At 46.4% G+C, this 26,473-nt stretch overlaps 1 protein-coding gene across 2 annotated transcripts in view; it reads right to left on the bottom strand.

The window, feature by feature from the left end:
* LOC115131993 (nucleolar protein 4-like) overlaps positions 1-26,473 on the bottom strand; it is a 126,710-nt gene that overhangs the window by 73,223 nt on the left and 27,014 nt on the right. For both annotated transcript variants that reach the window (XM_029664139.2, XM_029664140.2), the window contains exons 2-3: positions 13,512-13,664; positions 8,686-8,797 (exon numbers count right to left, since the gene is read on the bottom strand). In XM_029664139.2, coding sequence (XP_029519999.1) covers positions 8,686-8,797; positions 13,512-13,664 — 265 coding nt within the window. The remainder of the gene's footprint in view (positions 1-8,685; positions 8,798-13,511; positions 13,665-26,473) is intronic.

Raw genomic sequence — 26,473 nt, 5'->3', positions numbered from 1 at the left:
GTGCAGACTAGCTGGCTCGTGTGTTTACGGACATATTCAATCAATTCCTATCCCAGTCTACTGTCCCCACATGCTTCAAGATGGCCATCATTGTTCTTGTTCCCAAGAAAGCTAAGGTAAATTAACTAAATAACTATCGCCCCATAGCACTCACTTCTGTCACCATGAAGTGCTTTGAGAGACTAATCAAGGATCATATCACCTCAACCCTACCTGTCACCCTAGACTCACTTCAATTTGCTTACCGCCCCAATAGGTCCACAGACGATCCAATCGCCATCACACTGCACACTGCCCTATCCCATCTGGACAAGAGGAATACCTATGTAAGAATGCTGTTTATTGACTACAGCTCAGCATTCACCACCATAGTACCCTCCAAACTCATCATTAAGCTTGAGACCCGGGGTCTCGACCCTGCCCTGTGCAACTGGGTCCTGGACTTCCTGACGGGCTGCCCCCAGGTGGTGAAGGTAGGAAACAACATCTCCACTCCGCTGATCCTCAACTCTGGGGCCCCACAAAGGTGCGTTCTCAGCCCCCTCCTGTACTCCTTGTTCATCCACGACTGCCTGGTCATGCACGCCTCCAACAAAATCATCATGTTTGCAGACGATACAACAGGGGTAGACTTGATTACCAACGACAACGAGACAGCCTACAGGGAGGAGATGAGGGCCCTGGGAGTGTGGTGTCAGGAAAATAACCTCTCATTCAATGTCAGCAAAACAAAAGAGATGATAGTGGACTTCAGGAAACAGCAAAGGGAGCACCCCCTCTATCCACATCAACGGGATAGCAGTGGAGAAGGTGGAACGTTTTAAGTTCCTCTGTGTTCATATCACCGACAAACTGAAAAGGTCCATGCACACGGACAGTGTGGTGAAGAAGGCGCAACAGCGCCTCTTCAACCTCAGGAGGCTAAAAAAATGTGGCTAGTCACTGAAAACCCTCACTATCGTTTACAGGTGCATAATTGAGAGCATCCTGTCGAGCTGTATCACCGCCTGGTACGGCAACAACACCGCCCACAACCACAAGGCTCTCCAGAGGGTGGTGCGGTCTGCGGCTCGGGGGCAAACTACCTGCGCTCCAGGACACCTACAACACCCAATGTCACAGGAAGGCAAAAAAGATAATCAAGGACAATAACCACCCGAGCCACTGTCTGTTCACCTTGCTTCCATCCAGAAGGTGAGATCAGTACAGGTGCATCAAAGCTGGGACAATCTCAAGGCCATCCAATTGTTAAACAGCCACCACTAGCATGGAGAGGAAGCTGCCTACCTACAGACTTGATATCATTGGCTACTTTAATAAATGGAACACTAGTCACTTCAATAATGCCACTTTAAGAATGTTTACATATCTCGCATTACTCATCTCTTATGTATATAATGTACTGTATCCTTCACTATCTATTCTATCTATTGCATCTTAGCCGCTCTGTCACTGCTCATCTATATATTTTATACTTATATATTCTTATCCCATTCCTTTACTAGATTGTGTGTATTAGGTTTTGTTGTGGAATTTGTTACATATTAGGTTTTGTTGTGGAATTCTTAGATATTACCTGTTTGATACTGCTGCACTGTAGGATCTAGAAGCATAAGCATTTCGCTACACTTGCAATAACATCTGCTAACCATGTGTATGTGACCAATGCAATTTTGATTTGATGCTCTCGATGGTGCAGCTATAAAACCTTTTGAGGATCTGAGGACCCATGCCAAATCTTTTCAGTCTCCTGAGGGGGAATATGTTTTGTCGTGCTCTCTTCACGACTGTCTTGGTGTGCTTGGACCATGTTAGTTTGATGGTGATGTGGATGCCATGGAACTTGAAGCTCTCAACCTGCTCCACTACAGCCCTGTCAATGAGAATGTGGGCGTGCTCGGTCCACATTTTCCTGTAGTCCACCATCATCTCCTTTGTCTTGATCACATTGAGGGAGACGTTGTTGTCCTTGTGTCATCAGTAAACTTAATGATGGTGTTGGAGTCGTGCCTGGCCGTGCAGTCATGAGTGAACAGGGAGTACAGGAGGGGACTGAGCACGCACCCCTGAGGGGCCCCCGTGTTGAGGATCAGGGTGGCGGATGTGTTGTTACCTACCCTTACCACCTGGGGCGGCCCGTCAGGAAGTCCAGGATCCAGTTGCAGAGGGAGGTGTTTAGTCCCAGGGTCCTTAGCTTAGTGATGAGCTTTGAGGACATTATGGTGTTGAACACTGGGCTGTAGTCAATGAATAGCATTGTCACATAAGTTTTCCTTTTGTTCAGTTGTGAAAAGGCAGTGTGGAGTGCAATAGAGATTGCATCATCTGTGGATCTGTTGGTGCAGTATGCAAATTGGAGTGGGTCTAGGGTTTCTGGGATAATGGTGTTGATGTGAGCCATGACCAGCTTTTCAAAGCTCGAAACCTTAGATATCATGCACCAGAAACCAGAAAATACATAGTCCGCCGCCCTTTGTCTTGCCAGATGCCACTGTTCTATCCTGCCGGTGCAGCGTATAACCAGCCAGCTGTATGTTGATAGTGTCGTCGTTCAGCCACGACTCCATGAAGCATAAGATATTACATAAGTACAAAAATAAGTTACAAACAAAAAAAACACAATCGGTTTTGCGCACGTAAAACGTCTGCCTTCTTCTCCGGCGAGATTTTACCATAGAGGGCACGACAAAACCTATCCCCCCCTCAGGAGACTGAAAAGATTTGGCATCGGTCCTCAGATCCTCAAAAGGTTTTACAGCTGCACCATCGAGAGCATCCTGACTGGATGCATCACTGCCTGGTTTGGTAACTGTAACGATTCTCGTCCTCGTCTGATGAGGAATATGAAGGATCGGACCAAAATGCAGAGTGGTACGTGTCCATGTTAACTTTATTAATCTGAACACAAAATAACAAAGGTGAAACAACGAAAAAACAAAACAGTCCTATCAGGTGACAAAACACAAAACAGGAAACAACTACCCACAAACACAGGTGGGAACAGGCTACCTAAGTATGGTTCTCAATCAGAGACAATGATAGACAGCTGCCTCTGATTGGGAATCATACCAGACCAAACACAGAAATACAAAACATAGAACAAAAACATAGAATGTCCACCCCAACTCACGCCCTGACCAAACCAAAAATAGAGAAGGCCCTAAGAATTGTCAGACTCCAGCCACCCTAGTCATAGACTGTTCTCTCTGCTACTGCACGGCAAGTGCATTTGATTTGATTTGATTTGAAGTGCTACCGGAGAGCCAAGTCTAGGTCCAAGAGGCTTCTAAACAGCTTCTACTCCCAAGCCATAAGACTCCTGAACACCTCATCAAATGGCTACCCAGACTATTTACATCCCCCTCTTTTACACCGCTGCTACTCTCTGTTGTTGTCATCTATGCATAGTCACTTTAATAACTCTACCCATGTACATATTACCTCAACTAACCGGTGCCCCCCCGCACATTGACTCTGTACCGGTACCCCCCCTGTATATAGTCTCGCTATTGTTATTGTACTGCTGCTCTTTAATTACTTGTTACTTTTATTTCTTATTCTTATCCATATTTTTTTAAACTGCATTGTTGGTTAAGGGCTCGTAAGTAAGCATTTCACTGTAAGGTTGTATTGGGAGCATGTGACAAATTGGATTGGATTTGATTTCCAAATCCCCTCCAGAATTATACTTCGGTGGCGGATTCCTTTACCAGAACACAGCCGGCTTCCATGCTGCAGACATGGTGTCGGTATCTGCTGAGACACAGAGGTAAACAGAAGACATTATATAAAAGGTGGTTTGTTTGAGAATAATAAATGGTTAACTGGTTAACGTCGTCATTTATATATTTTGTGTATCATCTCCATGTGCATAGAGCAAAGTAAGGGCTAACGTGCATAAAATGGAAAAGGACATTCGTTAGGCAGGGGTCTTTACTGTGCGTTCTGGCGGTGAGGCCCTCACAGCCATCAACCCCAGTACTCGTACTCGGAAAACACTTTCTGAGCATAACCGAGGAACAGGAAAGGGCACTGTTGGGACAATGTAATGCGGTCGTCTGATAGTGTAGCGCGATAACAGAGAGAATCCAGCTTTACGCCTAAGTATTCTATTCTCTGCGTGGGTACCAAACAGCTATTTCTCTGGTTGATCTTCAACTCTTAACTCAGTTAGGTGGGTTACAATGTATGACGGGCTTGCACGTGTGAAGGGGACAGTGAGGTATCTGTAGGCTGCGCCCTGAAAGGCAAATCTGAGAAACCTCCTGTGTGCAGGCAGAATACTTTTGTAAAAATAAGAATCCTGCAGGTCGACTGAAGTGAACCAGTCACCTCGATGAATAGACCGAGAGAGCACGTTAAAAGCAAACTTTCACAGATAGCCATCGGTCCAGAATGGGGCTTATCCCTCCCACCATTTTTGGGAACCAGGAAGTAGACGGAATGACTCCAGAATGGCTCCAGAATGGCTCTCTTCTGCTGGTATTGTTCTGATTGCTCCCTTGCGCAATAGATAGATTTCCTACTCTAGTATGGGAGCCGAGTCGCCACTCCTTCTTGAAGCTAGGATCCCGTTGAAAACGGTTGGCTTCATAGCGAACTGCAGTCTGTACACCTTTGTAACCCAGTTCCCTGCTCTTGCAGCGAGTCACCCACAAGTCAGATGACAGTCACCCGCCAGTGGTGCCAGAGGGACCTCTGGCAGCGTTTAATGGTGAGTTGCCCCTTTGTTGATTTTTTTTCTCTGTGCCATTGGCAAGACACTTTGATGCGACAAATACTTTTTTACTGGAAGGGGCGGAGTCAAAACACTGTGGTTTAGAGACAGTGCTTGGTTGCAACTGACATTTTGTCTTCCTGACCCCGGCTAATTGAACGAGAGCCGGGAGGAGAGCTTTGGTACCGAGGGCACTTGGGGGTAAAGTGAAGCTCCATCCATCTTCACTGTGAGCGGATACATTGAAATGAGCCGCTGCAAAAGGCGAAGGGTTGTAGGATCACATATGTACCTTTCCCCCATTGTGATGGGGTGGGAGTCGGTGCTCCACCCGAGAGGGGACAGGACATGGTGTGGACTGATGGCTGCCCCTCTCTGTCCCCAGGGGAATCAGTTGGGCAGGGCTTAGATGCGGCTGCGGTGAACGGCCCCTCCCCCCACTTCTGGCCTCTGAAGAGCTTCAGGAGCTGTATTGATTCTTCCTCAAGAAAGAGAGACGAGAATGACCAGAGGATGGGAGAGTGGCGCCTTCATTAAATAGTACCCGCAAAACATTAGTCTCAACGTCAACAGTGAAGAGGCGACTCCGGGATGCTGGCCTTCTAGGCAGAGTTCCTCTGTCCAGTGTCTGTGTTCTTTTGCCCTTCTTAATATTTTCTTTTTATTGGCCAGTCTGAGACATGGCTTTTTCTTTGCAACTCTTCCTAGAAGGCCAGCATCTCGGAGCCGCTTCTTCACTGTTGACGTTGAGACTGGTGTTTTGCGGGTACTATTTAATGAAGCTGCCAGTTGAGGACTTGTGAGGCATCTGTTTCTCAAACTAGACACTCTAATGTACTTGTCTTCTTGCTCAGTTGTGCACTGGGGCCTCCCACTCCTCTTTATATTCTAGTTAGTGCCAGTTTGAGCTGTTCAGTGAAGGGAGTAGTAAACAGAGTTGTACGAGATCTTCAGTTTCTTGGCAATTTCTCGCATGGAATAGCCTTCATTTCTCAGAACAAGAATACACTGACGAGTTTCAAAGAAAGTTCTTTGTTTCAGGCCATTTTGAGCCTGTAATCGAACCCACAAATGCTGATGCTCCAGATACTCAACTAGTCTAAAGAAGGCCCGTTTTATTGCTTCTTTAATCAGAACAATAGTTTTCAGCTGTGCTAGCAAAGTTGCAAAATTGTTTTCTAAATTAGCCTTTTAAAATGATAAACTTGGATTAGCTAACACAACGTGCCATGTGAACTCAGGAGTGATGGTTGCTGATAATGGGCCTCTGTACGCCGATATAGATAGTCCATAAAGAATCCGCCATTTCCAGCTACAATAGTCACTTACAACATTAAGAATGTCTACACCGTATTTCTGATCAATTTGATGTTGTTTTAATGGACACATTTTTTTGGTTGCTTTTCTTTCAAAAACAAGGACATTTCTAAGTGACCCCAAACCTTTGAAAGGTAGTGTATGTATACCAGCAGTTCATTTATAAAGACTCTACAAAAAATGTATATGATATAGCAAAATAACTGCAAACTCTTGATAACTGAACTGGTATCCTCTCCTGTACTGCACTGACATTATCCCTCAAGTGCAGGCAATGGTCCGTCTTCCTTACTGGGTCCTCCTCTCCAAGGATCATATCAACACGAATCAATCAGCGTTATCAAACAACTTATTACTTACTGGGACTGTACATACACACGTGCACACACACACACACACACACACACACACACACATACACACACACTATCAATCAGTAATTGATGATGGCGCTCCTGTCTATTTACTGCAGAAGTATTGATCGTCTACCTTGTATTTCTGCCCTTCAGGACTCCGGACCTGAGAACCTTGTCCCTTTAGTAGGTCAGCAGATAAATTGAAATGACAGAGATGAGACACGCTGGCTAAGGAATTGAGTTCAGCACAAGGAAGGGAGTGAGATCGTCACAGGACCAGCGACCTGGGCTTGTATTAATCTCGCGTCTCAGACTAGGAGTGCTGATCTAGGATCAGGTCGTCCCCCCCCCCCCCCCCTCTGTCCATGTCATTTTATTCATCATGATCGAAAAGGCAAAAAGACCTAGACCAGCACTCCTTACTCCCAAGGATTCATGAATATGGGCCCAAACCTTCACCTCCTTCACACCCGCTCCTACTGCATCGCCTATACAGCATGACGAAGGTTGAAGAGACGACGGATGAAAGACCTGCCGCGAAAGACTGCCTGAAGTCAATTAAAAATAGCCCTGGCATACAGCAATGAGTTGCATTCAATAATTCAGCACTGAACTTTCGTGTGAGTGTTTGGTTGGAGGGGTTGGAGGGATGAGGGGTCAGGGTGGGAAGAGGAGGACCCCCACGGGACAGGAAGCCAATTAGCTGCTCTCTTTATGAGCGACACCCAGCGTTAATGATCATCGTTGACACAACACTGACAGATTGGGCCTGGGAGCATTTCTCTCACTGGGTTGTGTGTGTGGGATGGAGATGAAGACGGAGGGGGGGGGGGGGGGGGGGGGTAATGTTAATTGGCATGGTTTACTTTACACACTACCCATGTAATATGTAAGGGCCCTCCATATATAAAGTTATGACAGCCCCTCTATCAATATGGGAGGGCCACTGAATATAGACAAATAAAATATGTATGAAATAGCAGGGCAGCCATTGAATATTTCTCTGCATTTTTCGGACTCTCCTCACCTTTTCCTTTATTTCTGCCCCATCTTTTTGTCCTACTCCAGATTTCTCTCCATTTCCCATCTTAACCCCGCTAGTCTCTCTCTCTCTCTACTACCCGCCCCACCCTCCGGTCGCTCTCTGTAGAAAAGAGCTTGTTTCCTGGCCATTTCCTTTGTTAAAAGCCCCCTAATTGGGCTAATTGCAGTGTGTTAGGAACGATACAGGACACTCCAATGACTAATTTGAATAGGGCTGGGGGGGGGTAGTGTAGGGGGGGTGGGTGGGAGATGGGGGGATGGGTTGCCTTTAGGGTGGCAACAGCCAACAGCAGGAGAAGGAGGAGAAGAGGGCGCAAAGCAGCTCTCAAAACCGTTTTTGTCACAACTGCTATGAAAATCCCTTCCTTCATCCATGGTAATATGCACTTGCAGTAACAGCAGGCTTACAGACAGTGTCAGTAACAGAAGGCTTTACAGACAGTCTCAGTAACAGAAGGCTTACAGACAGTCACAGTAACAGAAGGCTTACAGACAGTCTCAGTAACAGAAGGCTTACAGATAGTCACAGTAACAGAAGGCTTACAGATAGTCACAGTAACAGAAGGCTTACAGATAGTCACAGTAACAGAAGGCTTACAGACAGTCTCAGTAACAGAAGGCTTACAGACAGTCTCAGTAACAGAAGGCTTACAGACAGTCACAGTAACAGAAGGCTTACAGACAGTCTCAGTAACAGAAGGCTTACAGACAGTCTCAGTAACAGAAGGCTTACAGATAGTCACAGTAACAGAAGGCTTACAGACAGTCACAGTAACAGAAGGCTTACAGACAGTCACAGTAACAGAATGCTTACAGACAGTCTCAGTAACAGAAGGCTTACAGATAGTCACAGTAACAGAAGGCTTACAGACAGTCACAGTAACAGAAGGCTTACAGACAGTCACAGTAACAGAAGGCTTACAGACAGTCACAGTAACAGAAGGCTTACAGACAGTCTCAGTAACAGAAGGCTTACAGACAGTCACAGTAACAGAAGGCTGAGTTATGAAGAGATATATAATATGATATTTGGTGATGACAAAAAATGTAATGAACAGCTAGAGTTTTACCAAATGGGCCTAAACAGACACTGTGTCCAAAATGGCACCCTATTCCCTATATAGCCCTATGGACCCTGTTGGCAAAGTGCTTTATATAGTGAATAAGGTGTCATTTAGACACACCAGGAGCCTAGCGGAGATGAGTGTCGGCAGTCTGCTCCAGAGAAAGAGAAAAAAAAAAATGTTTAACCTTTGAACTCTGCTCCACCCGGGCTGATATGCATCCTCTTCTGACACTCGCCACAGTTCATCAGGAAACGGGTCACTGCCTCCCTGGGCAGGAAGGCATACGTCTCCGCAATCTGTCCATCAGAGAGAGAGAGAGAGAGAGAGAGAGAGAGAGAGAGAGAGAGAGAGAGAGAGAGAGAGAGAGAGAGAGAGAGAGAGAGAGAGAGAGAGAGAGAGAGAGAGCAATAGAATGAGAGGGAGAGAGAGAGAGAGAGAGATCACTACTAGCTAGAGCCATGGCTGATAAACATGCTGCTATGCTAATAATGAGCACTGAAGAGGTGAAACAGGAGAGAGAGAAGAAAGTGTCAGAGGAAAAGAGGGGAAATTAGACCTGTTTCTATAATGCTATACCATAATGGGACGTCGAATTACTGTCTGTGTGTGTCTGTGTGTATTGGCTAAACTGGGAAAGGGTAAGATTGAGGTTCTTGGGACAGATGTAATATCCTCCCCCTTCACACAAAGACCACATTGTCTCAGCCCGTTACTGGTGACCAAGATACGTCAGCAACTTCCACCCTGCCTATTAGCCTCTCGATCTCCTTCTCTACTGTTTCTACTGGCTCCGTTTGGACTTCCTGTTAAACCGGCGTCCGACAATATATAAACCCTTCACCAAGAGTAAAGGCAGGGATTGGCAGTAGGGTTTTAAGGGTTTGTACGTGTGTGTGTGTGTGTGTGTGTGTGTGTGTGTGTGTGTGTGTGTGCGTGCGCGTGCGTGACGAAGAGAGCAGGGTGCTGTCTACTCTCGGAGAATAAAACAGATACAAATGTCAGTCACAGCCTTTGGTGACAGTTTGTCGCTTTGTCATTTGACACGCGGCCTGGTGTCACCAGATTATCTCTAGGAGAACAGTAGTGAGCACGAGCCCGTACAGGACAAGAGGGCAATCTGACACATGCACCCAAAGCACCACGTAGCCCTCTGCATATCATCACTGCCACTGGGGCGAGACAGGAGAGACAGGGCGTCAGTCGAGCAGACCGAGAGGGTTTTAATGGGAGACAAAGAAAGAGATGGAGAGATAGAGAGGGATGTGTGTTGGTAGAGAGACTACGCATAAACAGTCGTGCTTTTCTTTGCTAAACCCTCTCTTCCTCCCTTTCAATGTATTCTCTGTCTCTCCCCCTCCCTTGCTGTCAAGTTCCCATTTTTTCTTTCTTTTTCATGCAGTCCCTGCAGTCATCCTTTGCTTCAACCTCTCCCCTCCTCCCTCAAACACTTCTCCCTCTATTCCTCCCCCCTCTGTGGCTCTTATGGCAAGGCCAGGCTGGACTTGGCAGCAGGAGAACAGACACACACAGATTCGCCACTGTCTCCTTCAGGCTCTAACAAACAGGAGCGGCCATGCCATCCTGGCCAGAGGGGTGCTAGTGGTGACATGAGTGGGGGGGGGTATACAGAAAGGGAGGGGGTTGGGGAACGAGACAGCGGCTCCCCTCAGATGAGTTGACTCTCTGTGTGTGACGACTAGCTAGCCTCCACCGCCATTGTCTTCCCAGTCCCAACAGAAGCTCACAAAGAGAGCCCATGTAGCCTACAGGGTGGGACTGTGGGTCTGGAAAGGGCCTGTGGTGGTGAGGATGCCCACCAATGCAGCTCTGTCTGGTCTAGAGAACTGTAACAACGCACAGAGGGGGACAGAGAGGAGAAGTAGGCAGAAAGTTGGCTGGGCAGCGCTGCCAGCGAAGGACAGAAACAACAGGTTCCTGTGTCCTTCAATGTGGTGTGTGTGTGTGTGTGTGTGTGTGTGTGTGTGTGTGTGTGTGTGTGTGTGTGTGTGTAATAAACATTTCATGACCCACTGTGTGGCAAAGTACCCTGGAAGCCATGGCAGTGTGCAAAGGAAATCGACAGTTAACATGCAGCAACAGAGGAAGTATTCTGTTGATTACACAGTCACAGCTCTGTTTACTCACTACGAATGTGATACTGATTTTCAGTCATTTTATGAATTCATTTGATTCATATCCATTAGAAGTTAAAGGAAATCCTAAAAATGAAAGTGCATGTGCTTTATAGTACTGAGGGAAAGATGAGTTACCATGTTCAACCAGAAGAGGGCAGTATCCCCAACTGAGACGCAAAGTGTCCTACTACAACACATTGGGCAAAAGAAAGGTTTTCTCCCATTGACTTTAGTACAGGGAGGAAGAACATTTTCCAACGGCAGACTATGTTAAAACTCCCCATTTGAAACAAAGCTAGGAAGGAATGATGAACAGAATGTGGCCCAGGTGTGTGCTTTGCACCGCGGCCATCACCCTTCCTCTAAATATAACTAGACATCTGGCCTTCAGCGACTGTGGCGATGCTCAGAGAGAGAGGAAGGCTGAATCGTTGTCAAGGGGAGACCGAGAAATACCTTCTCCCAGCGACCACAAGGTCAGCCTGGCACCGGAATCTCATATCCTCCCCAGCCCTAAAGTGTGAAACGTTTCCTTTCATACCCACAAAATAAAATGTAATCTCAGGCATTTTCTTGTAGAAGTGAGATAAAAAAAAAATGAAAAAAAAGAGAAAGTGGTGTAGCTATGGAGGCGTTATGTGTCATAGAGATTGAGTCAAAGTTATTGACTCAAATTGAATTGATATTTTTGGTTTATTTATCTGAAATGAAGTTCACTGGAGGTTCTGTGAATGAACTGAGGAGAAAAAGGCCAAGCCCAACATGAATGTTCCAGGTCAGTGGTGACTCCTGCTGCAGTGTTTAGAAAATATTCAGATGATTGTCAAGAAGTATCATACAAATACTTCAACCAGGGACGGGCAACTTTGATGGGTATGACTCATCATGAGGTACCGCAGTGGCTCATGGGTCTGCGTAGCCACATCCATCCCCCCTACCTTGCCCCTCGTGATAGCAAAGATATACAATATATATATATATATTGTTCCGCTGGCCTACTAAAGGAAGCCAGTTGCCCTTCCTGATTTCAATGGTATTCTGAGAAAGTGAGAGTGTTCGTGTTGTTGAATGTGAATCTGAAGACCAGACGGACAGAGAAAGAGAAACAGGTCACGAAACAGGAATTAATACTATTTACATTTACATTTAAGTCATTTAGCAGACGCTCTTATCCAGAGCGACTTACAAATACTAAAGGCCAGAGAGGAACAGACAACAGCATATTATTGCCAAATAATCATAGACTATTCGAGAACAATTTATTTGTGCTATTATATTTAGAATATACTATTATGAAATATTACCTATGATAATGTGATTATGAATTCACTATGAAAGTAAGGAATTAAGAACTTATGAATTGATGTGTTATGCTTGTGTGTGGAACTGGCAATCAATCAATAAACTGGCAACAAACAGAAAACTTTCCCTATGCCTTATGGGCATTACAATATGGGTATGACAAGCCCTGGGTATGACAAGCCCTGGGTATAACAAGCCCTGGGTATGACAAGCCCTGGGTATGACAAGCCCTGGGCATTACAATATGGGTATGACAAGCCCTGGGTATGACAAGCCCTGGGTATGACAAGCCCTGGGTATGACAAGCCCTGGGTATGACAAGCCCTGGGTATGACAAGCCCTGGGCATGACAAGCCCTGGGTATGACAAGCCCTGGGTATGACAAGCCCTGGGTATGACAATATGGGCATGACAAGCCCTGGGTATGACAAGCCCTGGGTATGACAAGCCCTGGGCATTACAATATGGGCATGACAAGCCCTGGGTATGACAAGCCCTGGGTATGACAATATGGGCATGACAAGCCCTGGGCATGACAAGCCCTGGGCATGACAAGCCCTGGGTATGACAAGCCCTGGGCATGACAAGCCCTGGGTATGACAAGCCCTGGGTATGACAAGCCCTGGGTATGAAGGCCAACAGTTCTTAAACACGTCGTTAATTCTTTGTTACACGGTTTCTTTGTTTTTGGACCTTAGACGAAGAACAGCTGTTAGGTAACAAAGGGGCTAGGGTTATGTAAATGTTTGTTATGATTTTTTCACCAGAGGAGCTTCGTATTCTTTTTTGTTGTTGAACGCTGAACCCGGGGAACGCGTCCGCAAAGCTTCCCATCCAAAACAGTTTGAAAAAGTTTGTACATATATAACAACATTTTGTGATGTTTTGCTCATTTTAGTCTTCGACAAGGTTTTCCTGGATGTTTGTGCGCTTGACATTTTTTTTTTCACGAGTCTCGTCAACGTTCGGTCGCTGAAGTCTACGCCCCTTTCGTCGGCGATTGGTCAACAGTAGGGATTCTTCAATGAAGTGTTTGTCGTCATTCGACAGACAGACAACATTATTTCATGCACATTTTTTCACTTGAGAAATGACTGCACCAAGCATCTTAGTTCTCGACGAAAATTGTGGAACTAAAACCTCGGCAAAAAAGTAAACATTTATTACAGATTGAGTCAGCTTGGATTCATTTGGAAGTGTACTTGTTGTTATGGCAACTCAAGAGGGACAAACCGTAATATTGCCTCTTTTTTCTTGTTTTTCAAGCGAAGGTCTTTTAAAGGAGTATGCGAGGCACAGACCTTCACTTCGCCTAGCCGAGTTCTGCTAGAAGCAAAACGAACCTAGTATGCCCTTACACGTCTTATACCATGGTCAGGAGGGCCATTTTAGAACCTTGTTTACTGGAGCCCTTACTGGGGCCCTTACAGAGGGAAGTGGAAAGAGAGAGGCAGTAGGCCAAGATATAGAGGTACGTTTAAGTAAGGGTGACTGTGTGATAGAAGAGAAAGATACAGCATAAGGGGAAGAGTGAGAAACAAGAGTTAGAGAGAAAGACTGAGTGTCTTCTCACCGCTTTGTAGGTCTTCTTCTGTCCGGCGTGTTTGGGTGATTTGCCAGGGTCGGCGCTGATATCTACGTGCATGGCATAGATGATGTCAAAGAAGTCCTCCACCACTGCCACCCTCTTCAGAGAGGAGTCGGACCCAGAGCCCCCATCCGCACACTGCAGGAGAGGAGGAGAGGAGAAGGAGTGGTACGTTAGCAGGCTGGATCCTTTGGATGAGGCCTACAGGCACCAAGGCTACACACAGACAAACAAACAAACGAACACACACAGACAAGCACACACACGCGCGCACACACACACACACACACAAAGGCAGGGAGGCGATTCCCACCCAGCTCTGTATCTCCCACACTGGGAGAGGGAAGGAGAGAAATGCTGGAATATCTGGAAGTCTTGTTGGGAACCTCCCTATTATACCACAAGGTCACTAGAGAGCTGTGTGTGTACTAGGGGGAGGGAGATTGGGAGGGGGAGACCTGCCAGGAGCACGCACACACACACACTTTTAAAATATAATTGACTTAAATCCACAAATCATAATTCATACAAGAAGGATTGTAACATTTCAGGACAGGGTTATGTGGACAGATAGCACCTTGTTCTCCACACAGCAAGGCTGCCCATGACTGCTGACACAGAGCAGTACATCGCTAGCTGCTTCACCTTCGTCTTATGTAGGCCTGCTATCTGAAGGCCAGGTACTGTCAGCATACAAGAAAACACATTATCATCGACATCAATCCAGGCTCTGCTGACAAGAGGTCGTTTGTGTATGTGTGCTGTTAGTGAGACCACCTGTCTCACCTCAGTAGCGACCATGTCGACAAGGTGGTCATCTCTAGCAATGTACAAGTCATTATATGAACGGCAACCATTAACAACATGTGCTACAGACTCCATTACAACTCTGGGCGTAAAACTCCGAACGGGATCATGGTTTGCAGGGTACCAGAGTGCTAGGCTGTATTTTGTGGGTAGAACTTGAAGCCTCACCTTAACAGTAAAGCAGAGAATGTCCTCGCCAATAGCAGCATTGGTATGCATGCACACAGGGCCGGGTTAATGCAGGGGCTTTACCGGGGCTGAATCCCCTTGGCCCAGGCCCGCAGGGTGGCCCAAAAAACAGCTAAAATAAATAAAGGTAAATCGTTCTGAAAAAAGGTTTTAAAAATAATAATAAAGGAAATATATATATTATATGTGTAGTATATATATATTTTTAAATGTCACTGCAACCGCCAACCACAGGAAGATCCCAATCTCAGTGAGTGTAGTCAGCCTGCTACTTCCTGTTGCCACTCTTCTCATCATCAGATGGGGGAGGAGAGGAGGTAGGGGGCCCACGTGGGTAACTGGGGGGCCCTGCCTTGATTGGGTAACTTATTAATAAAACATAAAAATAAATAAAAACTGCATTATAAATAAATGTGACTGGTCAACTGTGTGAGTCAGGAGCTGGGCCCAAGAGGCAACATAAAAAAAAAAGAAGGTTTTATCCAACCACAGGAGCCGGCTCTAAATGTTCAAAGTACACCAGAGAGCATCGTTTAGCCACAGAGGATCAATAGTTTATTAAAAAGAACTGTGGATTTAAGTGTTATCACAAGCACATACAGGTATCTTCCAAAATGAAGGAAACACCAACAGAAAGAGTCTTAAAAGAGTGTCGCGTCACGATCAGCTGCCAGAACAGCTTCAATGTGCCTTGGCATAGGTTCTACAAGTGGACCTAAACCATGGCAGGAAAATGCACCCCACACCTTAACATATACTTTCTATCCCTTGTTTACTTAAGGGTTTCCGTTATCTTGGCAGTTACCGGTATGACTACAGTCAGAAAGGCCACAGTTTGGGCCTCATACGTTCTAAATAGGCTACAGCTTGTTGCGTTGGGCCATAGACATATAATCCATAGAAGGCTTTTGTATCACTTAACCATGGCATTTTGACTGTTAAGCTCATGGGTACACCAAGAATGGATGCCAGTCCTGACTTGAATGGGAACTGCCCATCTATAAATTATATTTCTATGGTTGGTTGCAGCTGAAAATCAAATCAAATCCCATTTTATTGGTCACATACACATGGTTAGCAGATGTTAATGTTCTAGTTCCGACCATGCAGTAATATCTAACAAGTCCGCTAACAATTTCACAACAACTACCTTATACACACAAGCTGTAGGTTTGCCTTCTGCAGATTTCAAAACACAATCGCAGGAAAAACGCACAGTTTGGAAAGCAAATGCCTACTGCTGCAAAGAGAACTGTAGAACCAATAGTAACCCTTTGTTCTCAACAACCTCCCATTTGTAGCCAACAGCAGCACTGTTTTTCAAAGTAGCTCATCTTGAGATTGCCGTGCCGAGCGCGTCGGACATCACCGTGAGTAGCCCATGGCTTCCTCTTCGTCATTAGATGAGTCAGTTTGCCACTGGGCATTTTATTTAGTAGCCTATGATATAGATACTGTATATATATTGGCTCCTAATATTTGACAATCTGTGTGTCGCTCCATTGGCCTGGGCTAATGATTTGGGCTGGGTTTGTTTGAATTCAAGACCAGATTGATCTCAGTTTGTCGGAGTAGGCACTCATGTTGGTCATTTGTGTGGTATTCAACAGGATTCAGCTAATAGTTTTTAAAAATGCAAAAAAATCAATATTAATTGACGCTGCAGCAAAAGAAAATCCCCATGTGTGAAAATCCTGTATCCTGTATGTATCTGTATGTATCCTGTATGTATCCTGTATGTATCTGTATGTATCTGTATGTATCCTGTATGTATCCTGTATGTATCTGTATGTATCCTGTATGTATATCCTGTATGTATCCTGTTTGTATCCTGTATGTATCCTGTATGTATCCTGTTTGTATCCTGTATGTATCCTGTATGTATCCTGTATGCATCCTGTATGTATCTGTATGTATCTGTATGTATCCTGTATGTATCCTGTATGCATCCTGTATGCATCCTGTATGTATCCTGTATGTATCCTGTATGCATCCTGTATGTATCTGTATGCATCCTGTATGTATCCTGTATGTATCTGTATGTATCCTGTATGTATCCTGTATGTATCCTGTATGTATCCTGTATGTATCCTGTATGTATCCTGTATGCATCCTGTATGTATCTGTATGCATCCTGTATGTATCCTGTATGTATCTGTATGTATCCTGTATGTATCCTGTATGTATCCTGTATGCCACACGGCAAATGTTACTATGGCTTTATTATAAAAGGGCTTTTTCATCAAAGGTACATTTACCATTGTTTACAGGAAATGATGTTGTGCCAGAAAGGGGTTTGAGGTGGTCTGATAAAAAATAAAAAAACAATGCCATAGGGCATATGATTTCTTAATCTGGCCCTGCACACACACACACACACACACACACACACACACACACACACACACAAAGAAAACAAGGCAGGGAAGAGATTCCCACCCAGCTCTGTATCTCCCACACTGGGAGAGAGAAGGAGAGAAATGCTGGAATATCTGGAAGTCTTGTTGGGAACCTCCCTATTCTCCCACAAGGCCAGCGGAGAGCTGTGTGTGTACTAGGGGGAGGGAGATTGGGAGGGGGGATACCTGCCAGGAGCACACGCACACACACACACACACACACAAAGTCCCTGTGAAAAAACAGCAGGTGATGCATTTAAATGCACTTTAAATTTCTACAGAGAAATGGCTCTTTGAAGCGTATTTTTTCATAGCCTTTGTTTGATTGTTTGTTTCTTTCACTGGCTGGTGAATCATTGTATTCTCATCCCGGCTAAAGTGTGTGGTCAACAAACGGACAAAACCGTCATGGTAAGAGGGGTGAGATCTTTTTTCTTTCTTCAGGATCTTCAAAATGACCATAGGCAACAGAACCAAAACTACTCTCCACCTTAGAAAATATGAACAAAACATTACATTTAATGAAGTCATTTCATTCTCATTTTGTAGAATTCTTCATATTTCCATCTTCACAATTGATAATGAATCTATCAGGATCCATGGCCTATCTTTACACGAATCCTGTTCAGAGATCCAAGCTCAAGCTTCAACAGCACAAAAGAGCACACAACACAAACAGGTCCTGGCTAGAAATGGGTGTGGGGGAAAAACCATTCTACTTCCAACCAGCATTCTGCTCACCATAAGGCAAAACTTGCTGCCATGACAACCGGAGTGCCAACCTCGTGGGCAGGTGTGCGGGGCAGCGGGTCATGTGACACAGGCTGCACCTAGTAAAACTTGAATTGTGTCAACAAACGGTGTGTGGATTTACACATGATCCAAAATACCCCTCCACACAAGTCACACGCACCACATTCTCTCTGACTCGTTCCTCTTTTTTTTGTTGTCTCCATCTACATCTGCCCTTGTTTTATGCTCTAACCTTCTATTTCTTTAATATGGTCTCATCTCTCCACAGTCGTTCTCTCCTAATGTGAGTATATTCCCAGTATGTGAGCTGAGCTGAGGAGAGATGTCTGTCTGTTTTGTGTTGCTGGGCACGCCACTCCACTGGCTTTGTGTGGGACTCATTGGAGCCGACAGGTGAACATGGGGGAGGTTTTGTGTGTGTTGGGGGGGTACTTCTCTCCTCGTTGCTGTTTAAAATGTTGATCCCTGTGCATCCTTTAACAGAAGCAATAGACAGGAAGTCAGTAAATGCACTAACGCACCCCCCCCCCCAACCCCACTTGCACTCCTCCTTCCCCCTAAACTTCCTCTATCCTCTCAGAATCCCTCACCACCCTCCTTTTTCCTCCCCTTCCAAATCCTTTTTTTCCCCTTAGTCTACAAGTTATTCCTTCTGCTAGCCTGTCTTTCTCTCTCCCCCCGGTCTCACCCTACCCTTCTCTCTCTACCTCAATCCCTCTGCCGCTCTCCCTCGCTCCGGCTGTCACTAGCGGCAGGTAACGAGGGTTGCCATGGCAGCATGGAGCGGCGTGCGGCATAGAAATAAAACGAATGGCTTAATGGATGGACAGGCGGCCATTGCGAGTGTACCCACAAGAGCAAAACAGGAACAAAAAGCAGGAAATAAAAGCAGGAAGTGTACCCATAAATGAGTCACGCGATTTGTTGACTCAACAAAGCCACATCAGTTAACATCATTTGAATGAAACATTACCATGGAAATGATTGTGTCACAATACCAGGCAGTCATTGTGCACCCATGAGTTGACCAGTCAAATTGCCAGGGTTAGAGGTTCCAAGCCCGTTCTATTCATTATATTTCTATGGCGTGCGGGGCAGAGGGGGCTGCATGCTTCTAAAGCGCCAGCTCTCTACACGCCCGACGTAACCCTAGTGATGATGAAGACGATGATGAGGATGCTATTTCTCATTGACAGGTAGAGGCATCGATGAGACAAGGGGACTGTTGTTGATTACTCTATAGATGACCGACAAGGCACTTTGCGGATAACATTTCACATTAACATAGGACAATGCTGGGTCTTATTTGTCTGTTGCAAAAAAACGTTTACTACAGTGTGTCATCATTTTTATTTTATTTTTATTTTACCTTTATTTAACTAGGCAAGTCAGTTAAGAACAAATTCTTCTTTTCAATGACGGCCTAGGAACAGTGGGTTAACTGCCTGTTCAGGGGCAGAACGACAGATTTGAATACTACTCTGCTCTAAAGCTTGTAGAGCTGCATGGTGTGCCACTGTGTCAGCTCCAGCAGTCATGCCCTTTACAGGGAGGTCAAAGGAGAGGAATTCACTGGCCCACACCCACCATACCACTCTACCTCCAGGAGGTATGACTACTACCAGGGAAGGACACGTGGGCTGCCTGCCTACCCACTGTCCCTGTGGCTGCCTGGGACATATGATGACGCACCCTCCCCCACTCCCATCCTCTGCCCCCATACGGTTGTAGGGCACATCAGCGGCCCGGGACGATAGCGTGTGCGACAGCAGAAACCTACGTGTACGGATATATGTGGGGCACGGGGGGGGGGGGGGGGTAACAGCAGACAGGACAGGGCAGTGGGCACCCCCTCGCCTCCAACCCCCACTGCCTGCCTGCCCGGCGATGGGATCAAAGTCACAGCACAGGGAGAGAGAAAAAGAAAGGGAAAGAGGGTTAGGGCTGCCTGCCGCACATGACCGAACAAACATACATAAACACGTAGCCTGTGTACAGGCAACTGCCAACATATAATGGAAACACTTGAGTATATGAGGGATACAAAGTACATTGACAGCAGGACCTTCCACACAGGTGTGGTTCTTGAACACTTTTTGGGGGAAGATTCTGAAGCGGCGCCTGAGACAACGTTTTCCCCCCCGCCATCAACAAAACACCAAATGATGGAATTTCTCGTGGAAGAAGGGTGTCGCATCCCTCCAATAGAGTTCCAGACACTTGTAGAATCTATGCCAAGGTGCATTGAAGCCGTTCTGGCTCGTAGTGGACCAACCCTCTATGAAGACACGTTATGTTGGCGGTTCCTTTATTTTGCCGTTTCAGGAAGCCCTCGTGCACCCGTGCATACACACATACACATGTAAATGCTGCTCATGCATGGGAGTGAATTATGGTCGTAGAGAACAAAGTTCAGCTGGATAGCATCCAATTTAACCAAGGGATAGTCCGAGGCAGCAGGCAACACACACAAACACAAAACATTTTGATATATGATGCTGACACTGGACCCTGACAAGAAAGCAACAGAGGGGCATGAAAACGAACAGAGTAAAACAACCAAAGGGTGGAAATAAATGTCCTGCTATGTTTTTTGACGACCTTACAATGCGAGGAACTGTGCTTACTGTGCCACCATCACAGTTGGGCGTTTATCTATCGTTCCATCTATCTAGCCATCTCATCTCTCTATCCCTAACTCCCTCCATCTCCCTCTGTGATTCCTCCCTCGACCCTTCACTCCCAAACTCCCCTCATCCCTGCTCTCTCTCTCAATCCCTCTCTCCCCGGCTCCATCCCCTTTTCCACCGCACCTCCAGGCCTGTGGTCTCTCCAGCGGCACATAATTAGTGCAGCCTTCCTCCTCTCTTTCCCTCCTTCTAACTCCACCCCCCCCCCCCACATCTCTCTTTCTGCCTTTCTCGCGCTCTCTTCAACTCCCCCGTCCCGTTCCAAACAGCCCTGTTGCTAGGAGACGAGAGGGGTCGATTCAGTAAACGGCTGCCTGGCCCTCGCCCTGCCAGCCCAGCCCACCCCACCCCCTATCCTCCTCTCCCGTGGACGGCTCGGAATGGAGGGATGAAGGGATGGAGGAAAGAGGAGAGCAGCAGCGTGCACAGCCCCTGCAGACGGGAGTGAGTGTGTCCAGCTGCAGAAGCAAGCAGATGCAGACAACCTGCTTCACTTCCAGGACACACACACACACACACACACACACACAGGACACACACACACATATGCTCACAAACATGCTCATCAAGAGCACACATGTAGACAGGCCCATAATCAAACACACAAACACACAGAAAGCCATCCCATACTCAAGCTTAAAATAACAAAAGACCCAGCTGGTGTGATAACATCAATGATAAAACATCTCCTAACCATACTAACATAAGCAGCCTGGCTTTCTATCCGCTGGGGTGTGTGTGTGCGTGTGTGTGTGTGTGTACATGCAGCCCCATGCCTTTGTTTTTTTGCCAACAGTTATTAAGCCCAGATATAGTACTAGTATATACCGCTGCCAATTCCCTAATCATCCTCTTTATGCATCGGACAACCTCATCATTGTGGTGGGTAGTGGGTACACGCCTCGGAGCAGGCTGCAGGCTGCGTGCTGCAGGCAGGCACAGCTGCAGTGGAATGTGGCTCTACAAAGCATACGCACGTTGGTGACCTGTTTATGTTCTCTTCTGTTCTCTCCAGTCAGTCAGAAAGAGAGAGAGCGAGACAAACAAGAGACACCCCTTTAAGATGAGCCGTCCCAGAAACACAATACAGATGGGGCTCAGGGAGAGAGAGAGAGAGAGAGAGAGAGAGAGAGAGAAAGAGAGCGTGCGCGATGGGTACAGAGAGAAAGAAAGAAAGAAAGAAAGAATAGGAGACAGAGAGACAGGGAAGAGGCTGGAGAAAAGGTTTAAGTGTATTGTGTTCACAGCTCTCTGTTATCTCACAGTGAATCTGACAGCCAGTCCCATTTTATGGGCCAATCTTCCCTAAATGGCTGCGTTAGTAAACAAACTGATTACAGATCAGGGTGTCCACAGGGTGCCCAGCGTGTGCCAACCAGGGCAAGGCTCTGTGTCTGCCTGTTGTCACAGCTTCCAGAGGGCTGGGTGGCAACAGTCTGGCATAGCAGAATGGCTACAGCCGCGCTTCTCCTCCCTTCCCCATCTTACTATGCCCATCCCGTTTTCCTCCCTCTCTCAAATCCTCTCTCCTTTGCTCTCATTCTTCAGATGCCCCTGTTCCATCTCCCTCCTCCCCCACCTCTCTCTGTATCTTTCTTCACCCTATCCTGCTCTCTCTACCCCCCCCCCACCCCACCCCACCCCATCCTCTCTCCTCTTTCTCCTCCTCTTCTTCTCTCCAGTCCTTTGACCATGCTTCATTATGTTAGCGTTAGTTGGGTTACGGTGCTGGCGGGCTCCTCCTCTGCTCTCTCTCCAGTCGAGGATTAAAACACTCGACAATCCCAATATCCCTCTCCAGACACTCCAGTTCACTTCTCTATGCCTCCCCTCATCCTCCCCTCGTCCCTCATCTCCTCACCACCCCAGCGTGCTCACACGCTGCCTGCTCACACGCTGCCTGTTCACATGCTGCCTGCTCACATGCTGCCTGCTCACACGCTGCCTGCTCACATGCTGCCTGCTCACACGCTGCCTGCTCACACGCTGCCTGCTCACACGCTGCCTGCTCACAAGCTGCCTGCTCACACGCTGCCACGCTGCCTGCTCACACGCTGCCTGCTCACATGCTGCCTGCTCACACGCTGCCTGCTATGTTGTATCGCCCGCATTTCTATGTGCTATTTTCTGCCCATACTGTACCACCCAGCAGCAGGATAAATATAACACAACTACACACATCATGGAATGAATACCCCAGTAGCCCACCTGTTATAGGGACTACCAATAACATCATGGAATGAATACCCCAGTAGCCCACCTGTTATAGGGACTACCAATAACATCATGGAATGAATACCCCAGTAGCCCACCTGTTATAGGGACTACCAATAACATCATGGAATGAATACCCCAGTAACCCACCTGTTATAGGGACTACCAATAACATCACGGAATGAATACCCCAGTAGCCCACCTGTTATAGGGACTACCAATAACATAATGGAATGAATAACCCAGTAGCCACCTGTTATAGGGACTACCAATAACATCATGGAATGAATACCCCAGTAGCCCACCTGTTATAGGGACTACAAATAACATCATGGAATGAATACCCCAGTAGCCCACCTGTTATAGGGACTACCAATAACATCATGGAATGAATACCCCAGTAGCCCACCTGTTATAGGGACTACCAATAACATCATGGAATGAATACCCCAGTAACCCACCTGTTATAGGGACTACAAATAACATCATGGAATGAATACCCCAGTAGCCCACCTGTTATAGGGACTACCAATAACATCATGGAATGAATACCCCAGTAGCCCACCTGTTATAGGGACTACCAATAACATCATGGAATGAATACCCCAGTAGCCCAGCCCACCTGTTATAGGGACTACAAATAACATCATGGAATGAATACCCCAGTAGCCCACCTGTTATAGGGACTACCAATAACATCATGGAATGAATACCCCAGTAGCCCACCTGTTATAGGGACTAGCAATAACATCATGGAATGAATACCCCAGTAGCCCACCTGTTATAGGGACTAGCAATAACATCATGGAATGAATACCCCAGTAACCCACCTGTTATAGGGACTACCAATAGAATATTTTAAAAGGGTGATGATGATGAGAGGTAGTAGTCAATGGTTGTCGTTATCATCGTCATCAGTGTCTTTAGCTGTATCGCTACTTGCAGCAAAGCTGCAGAAGTGATACTGGTATTATCATCACCGTTGTCATTACAGCATGCTTTAGGGAGGGAGCGTTGCTTGTTGCGTTGCAATTACCCTGTACAGACAAACAGACAGACTCAGGCCCCAGTCCCAGTGAGGCGGCGTAGCAGGGCTAATTATCCAGCGGCGTTGGCAGAGCAGAGAGGGGCACAGTGAGAGGAGGGGGATGGGAGGATGGGTGTGTAGCGAGGGGGAGGGGGTTGGAGAGGCAGTCCTTTGTCCCACAGCAGCATCCTCTCCTGAGAGAGACGGGAGAAAGAGGAGGCATCATGGGGATTTCACAAAGCCATGCTCTCTAAATCCATTCTTAGCACTCCCGCTCCATCGCCACCTCTCCCCGCTGCTCTCTCCCTCGCGCCGTCTCCCTCTCGCACACCGTAGAGCACACTCAGTCAGAACCTACAGAAGACCGAGAGTGTGCGAGGACATTCCACTTGTTCATTCAGTGAGTGACTGGGTGAGTCGGGATGGGTCATGCCTCGTGCACATAGTACAGGTCACCTGCAGGGGGATGTCAATGGAATGCAAAGGTAACCTCCTGTAGAGCAGGGTCCTGCAGATATATGTGTGTGTTCATATGGATGGGCCATTGTCTAATAATGAGGAAACGACACTCCCTTCGGTTGGCTTATGGAGGTTAGCTAGCTGGGTAATGGAGGGGGAGGAGGTTCAAAATTGAGGCCCCAGAGCCAATTAAAAACGGTGTTAATTTCTCCTCCATTGAGAACCAAAAAAGCTGTTCACCATGGCAACTGTGAGAATGCCAGGGGGGAGGTGAGCAGAGCCGTGTTCTCGTACAAACATCGACTTTGTGTCCAAGACATAGCGAGCTAGCAGGCAGCTGGACGACACACCGCCCCCACAGCTAGGCCACCACACACACTGCCCCATAAATGCACACACGCAACATGCACACAGTTAGATAGAGGGGACAAGGCCACATCCATAGCCCCACACACAGAGATGCCCCGCCTTCAATTCATACCACATGGTGTGTGTGTGTGTGTGCATGCGTGCGTGCGTGCGCCTGCCTGCCTGCCTGCCTGCGTGTGCGTGCGTGCGTGCTTTAGTACAGAGTTTTTTACAGCTATACCACATCCTTCAACCAGAGGGGTAGTGGCTGACTGGCTACACCCAGAGGCCTCTTAGCTTAGGCTGGAAGTAGTAGAAGTGGGTCAGTGTGTGTGTGTGTGTGTGTGTGTGTGTGTGTGTGTGTGTGTGTGTGTGTGTAAGCATCTGTAGTGCTTGGAGTATGCTCGTCTCTAACAAACAATCACAGAGCAGTGCAGAGCTAACACAGCCAAACAGTGCACTGCAATGAGCCATACCTTTCAACACAGAACACACAGAGGTACCGATTAAACACAGATAAGGTGTGTAGAAACTGAAAATCTGTCAATTCAGGAAGTTCATTTAAATTACATTTTGACTTATGAGAATTAAACCTCCTGAAAAGACAGCGCTACTACTATAGCAACAGTAGCAGTAGTGACTAACCTATCCAGCATTGTATGCAGTGTCCACCTCTGACCTCAGCTTGGCTCGCTCTGGAGAGGTGCAATATTATCTCTAATGAATCCAGAACCCAACTAGCTAATAACATTCATCCCTTTCAACTCGGATGTGATGTAATTGCCTTTTTGTTCACTGGTCTTTGATGAAAGCCTTCCATTTGGCCTGTCAATGGGTCGGTCCTATGGCCCTATGGCCCTGTGTGTGTGTGTGTGTGTGTGTGTGTGTGTGTGTGTGTGTGTGTGTGTGTGTGTGTGTGTGTGTGTGTGTGTGTGTGTGTGTGTGTGTGTGTGTGTGTGTGTGTGTGTATTATATGTCTCTACAGTGTGTGTGGTTTACTAGACATTTGCCCTTTGATAGTGTATCAATTATTTTTCAGTATTATATTATAGCTGTTTTACTATTTCAGTGTGCTTCTGTTTCAGTATGCTGCTGTTTTAGTATTTCAGTATGCTTATTTTTCAGTATGTTTATTTTTCAGTATTCCAGTATGCTGCTGTTTCAGTGTTCCAGTATGCTGCTGTATCAGAGTTCCAGTATGCTGCTGTTTCAGTATTCCAGTATGCTGCTGTTTCAGTGTTCCAGTATGCTGCTGTTTTAGTATTTCAGTATGCTGCTGTATCAGAGTTCCAGTATGCTGCTGTTTTAGTATTTCAGTATGCTGCTGTTTGTGTTCCAGTATGCTGCAGTTTCAGTATTCCAGTATGCAGCTGTTTCAGTATTCCAGTAGGCTGCTGTTTCAGTATGCTGCTGATTTAGTATTTCAGTGTGCTGCTGTTTCAGTGTTCCAGTATGCTGCTGTTTCAGTATTTCACTATGCTGCTGTTTCAGTATTCCAGTATGCTGCTGTTTCAGTATTCCAGTATGCTGCTGTTTCAGTGTTCCAGTATGCTGCTGTATCAGAGTTCCAGTATGCTGCTGTTTTAGTATTTCAGTATGCTGCTGTATCAGAGTTCCAGTATGCTGCTGTTTCAGTATTCCAGTATGCTGCTGTTTCAGTATTCCAGTATGCTGCTGTTTTAGAACGGTGTTGACAGTTCAGAGACACGACAGTGGACTAACACACACTCCCACTTGTAGAGTGATGACACAGGTTGACTACTGTCACTGGCATGGCAACTGTTTTGTGAAATGTCTCCAAATAGATATCTCAGCAGAACTGTGTGTTGAGTGTATTTATAAAAAATCTTTGAGCACAAAAGTACTTAAAGTTGTATGTCACAGGGAGGAAAAACATTCACAAACATGTTTTCTGTCATTCGCAGAAAAGGAAGTCCTTGATGCCTTACTTGTAATAGATTCCAAGAACTCCATTGGGTGTGCTCAAGTGTGCTGCCCTCCTCATTGTTGGCTTAGTAACCCATATCTTAAATCTAACATTGTAATCAGGAAATATTCCAA

This window comes from Oncorhynchus nerka, linkage group LG7, assembly GCF_034236695.1.
Source record: "Oncorhynchus nerka isolate Pitt River linkage group LG7, Oner_Uvic_2.0, whole genome shotgun sequence".
NCBI lineage: Eukaryota > Metazoa > Chordata > Actinopteri > Salmoniformes > Salmonidae > Oncorhynchus > Oncorhynchus nerka.
This window is presented reverse-complemented; position numbering and strand designations above follow the sequence as displayed.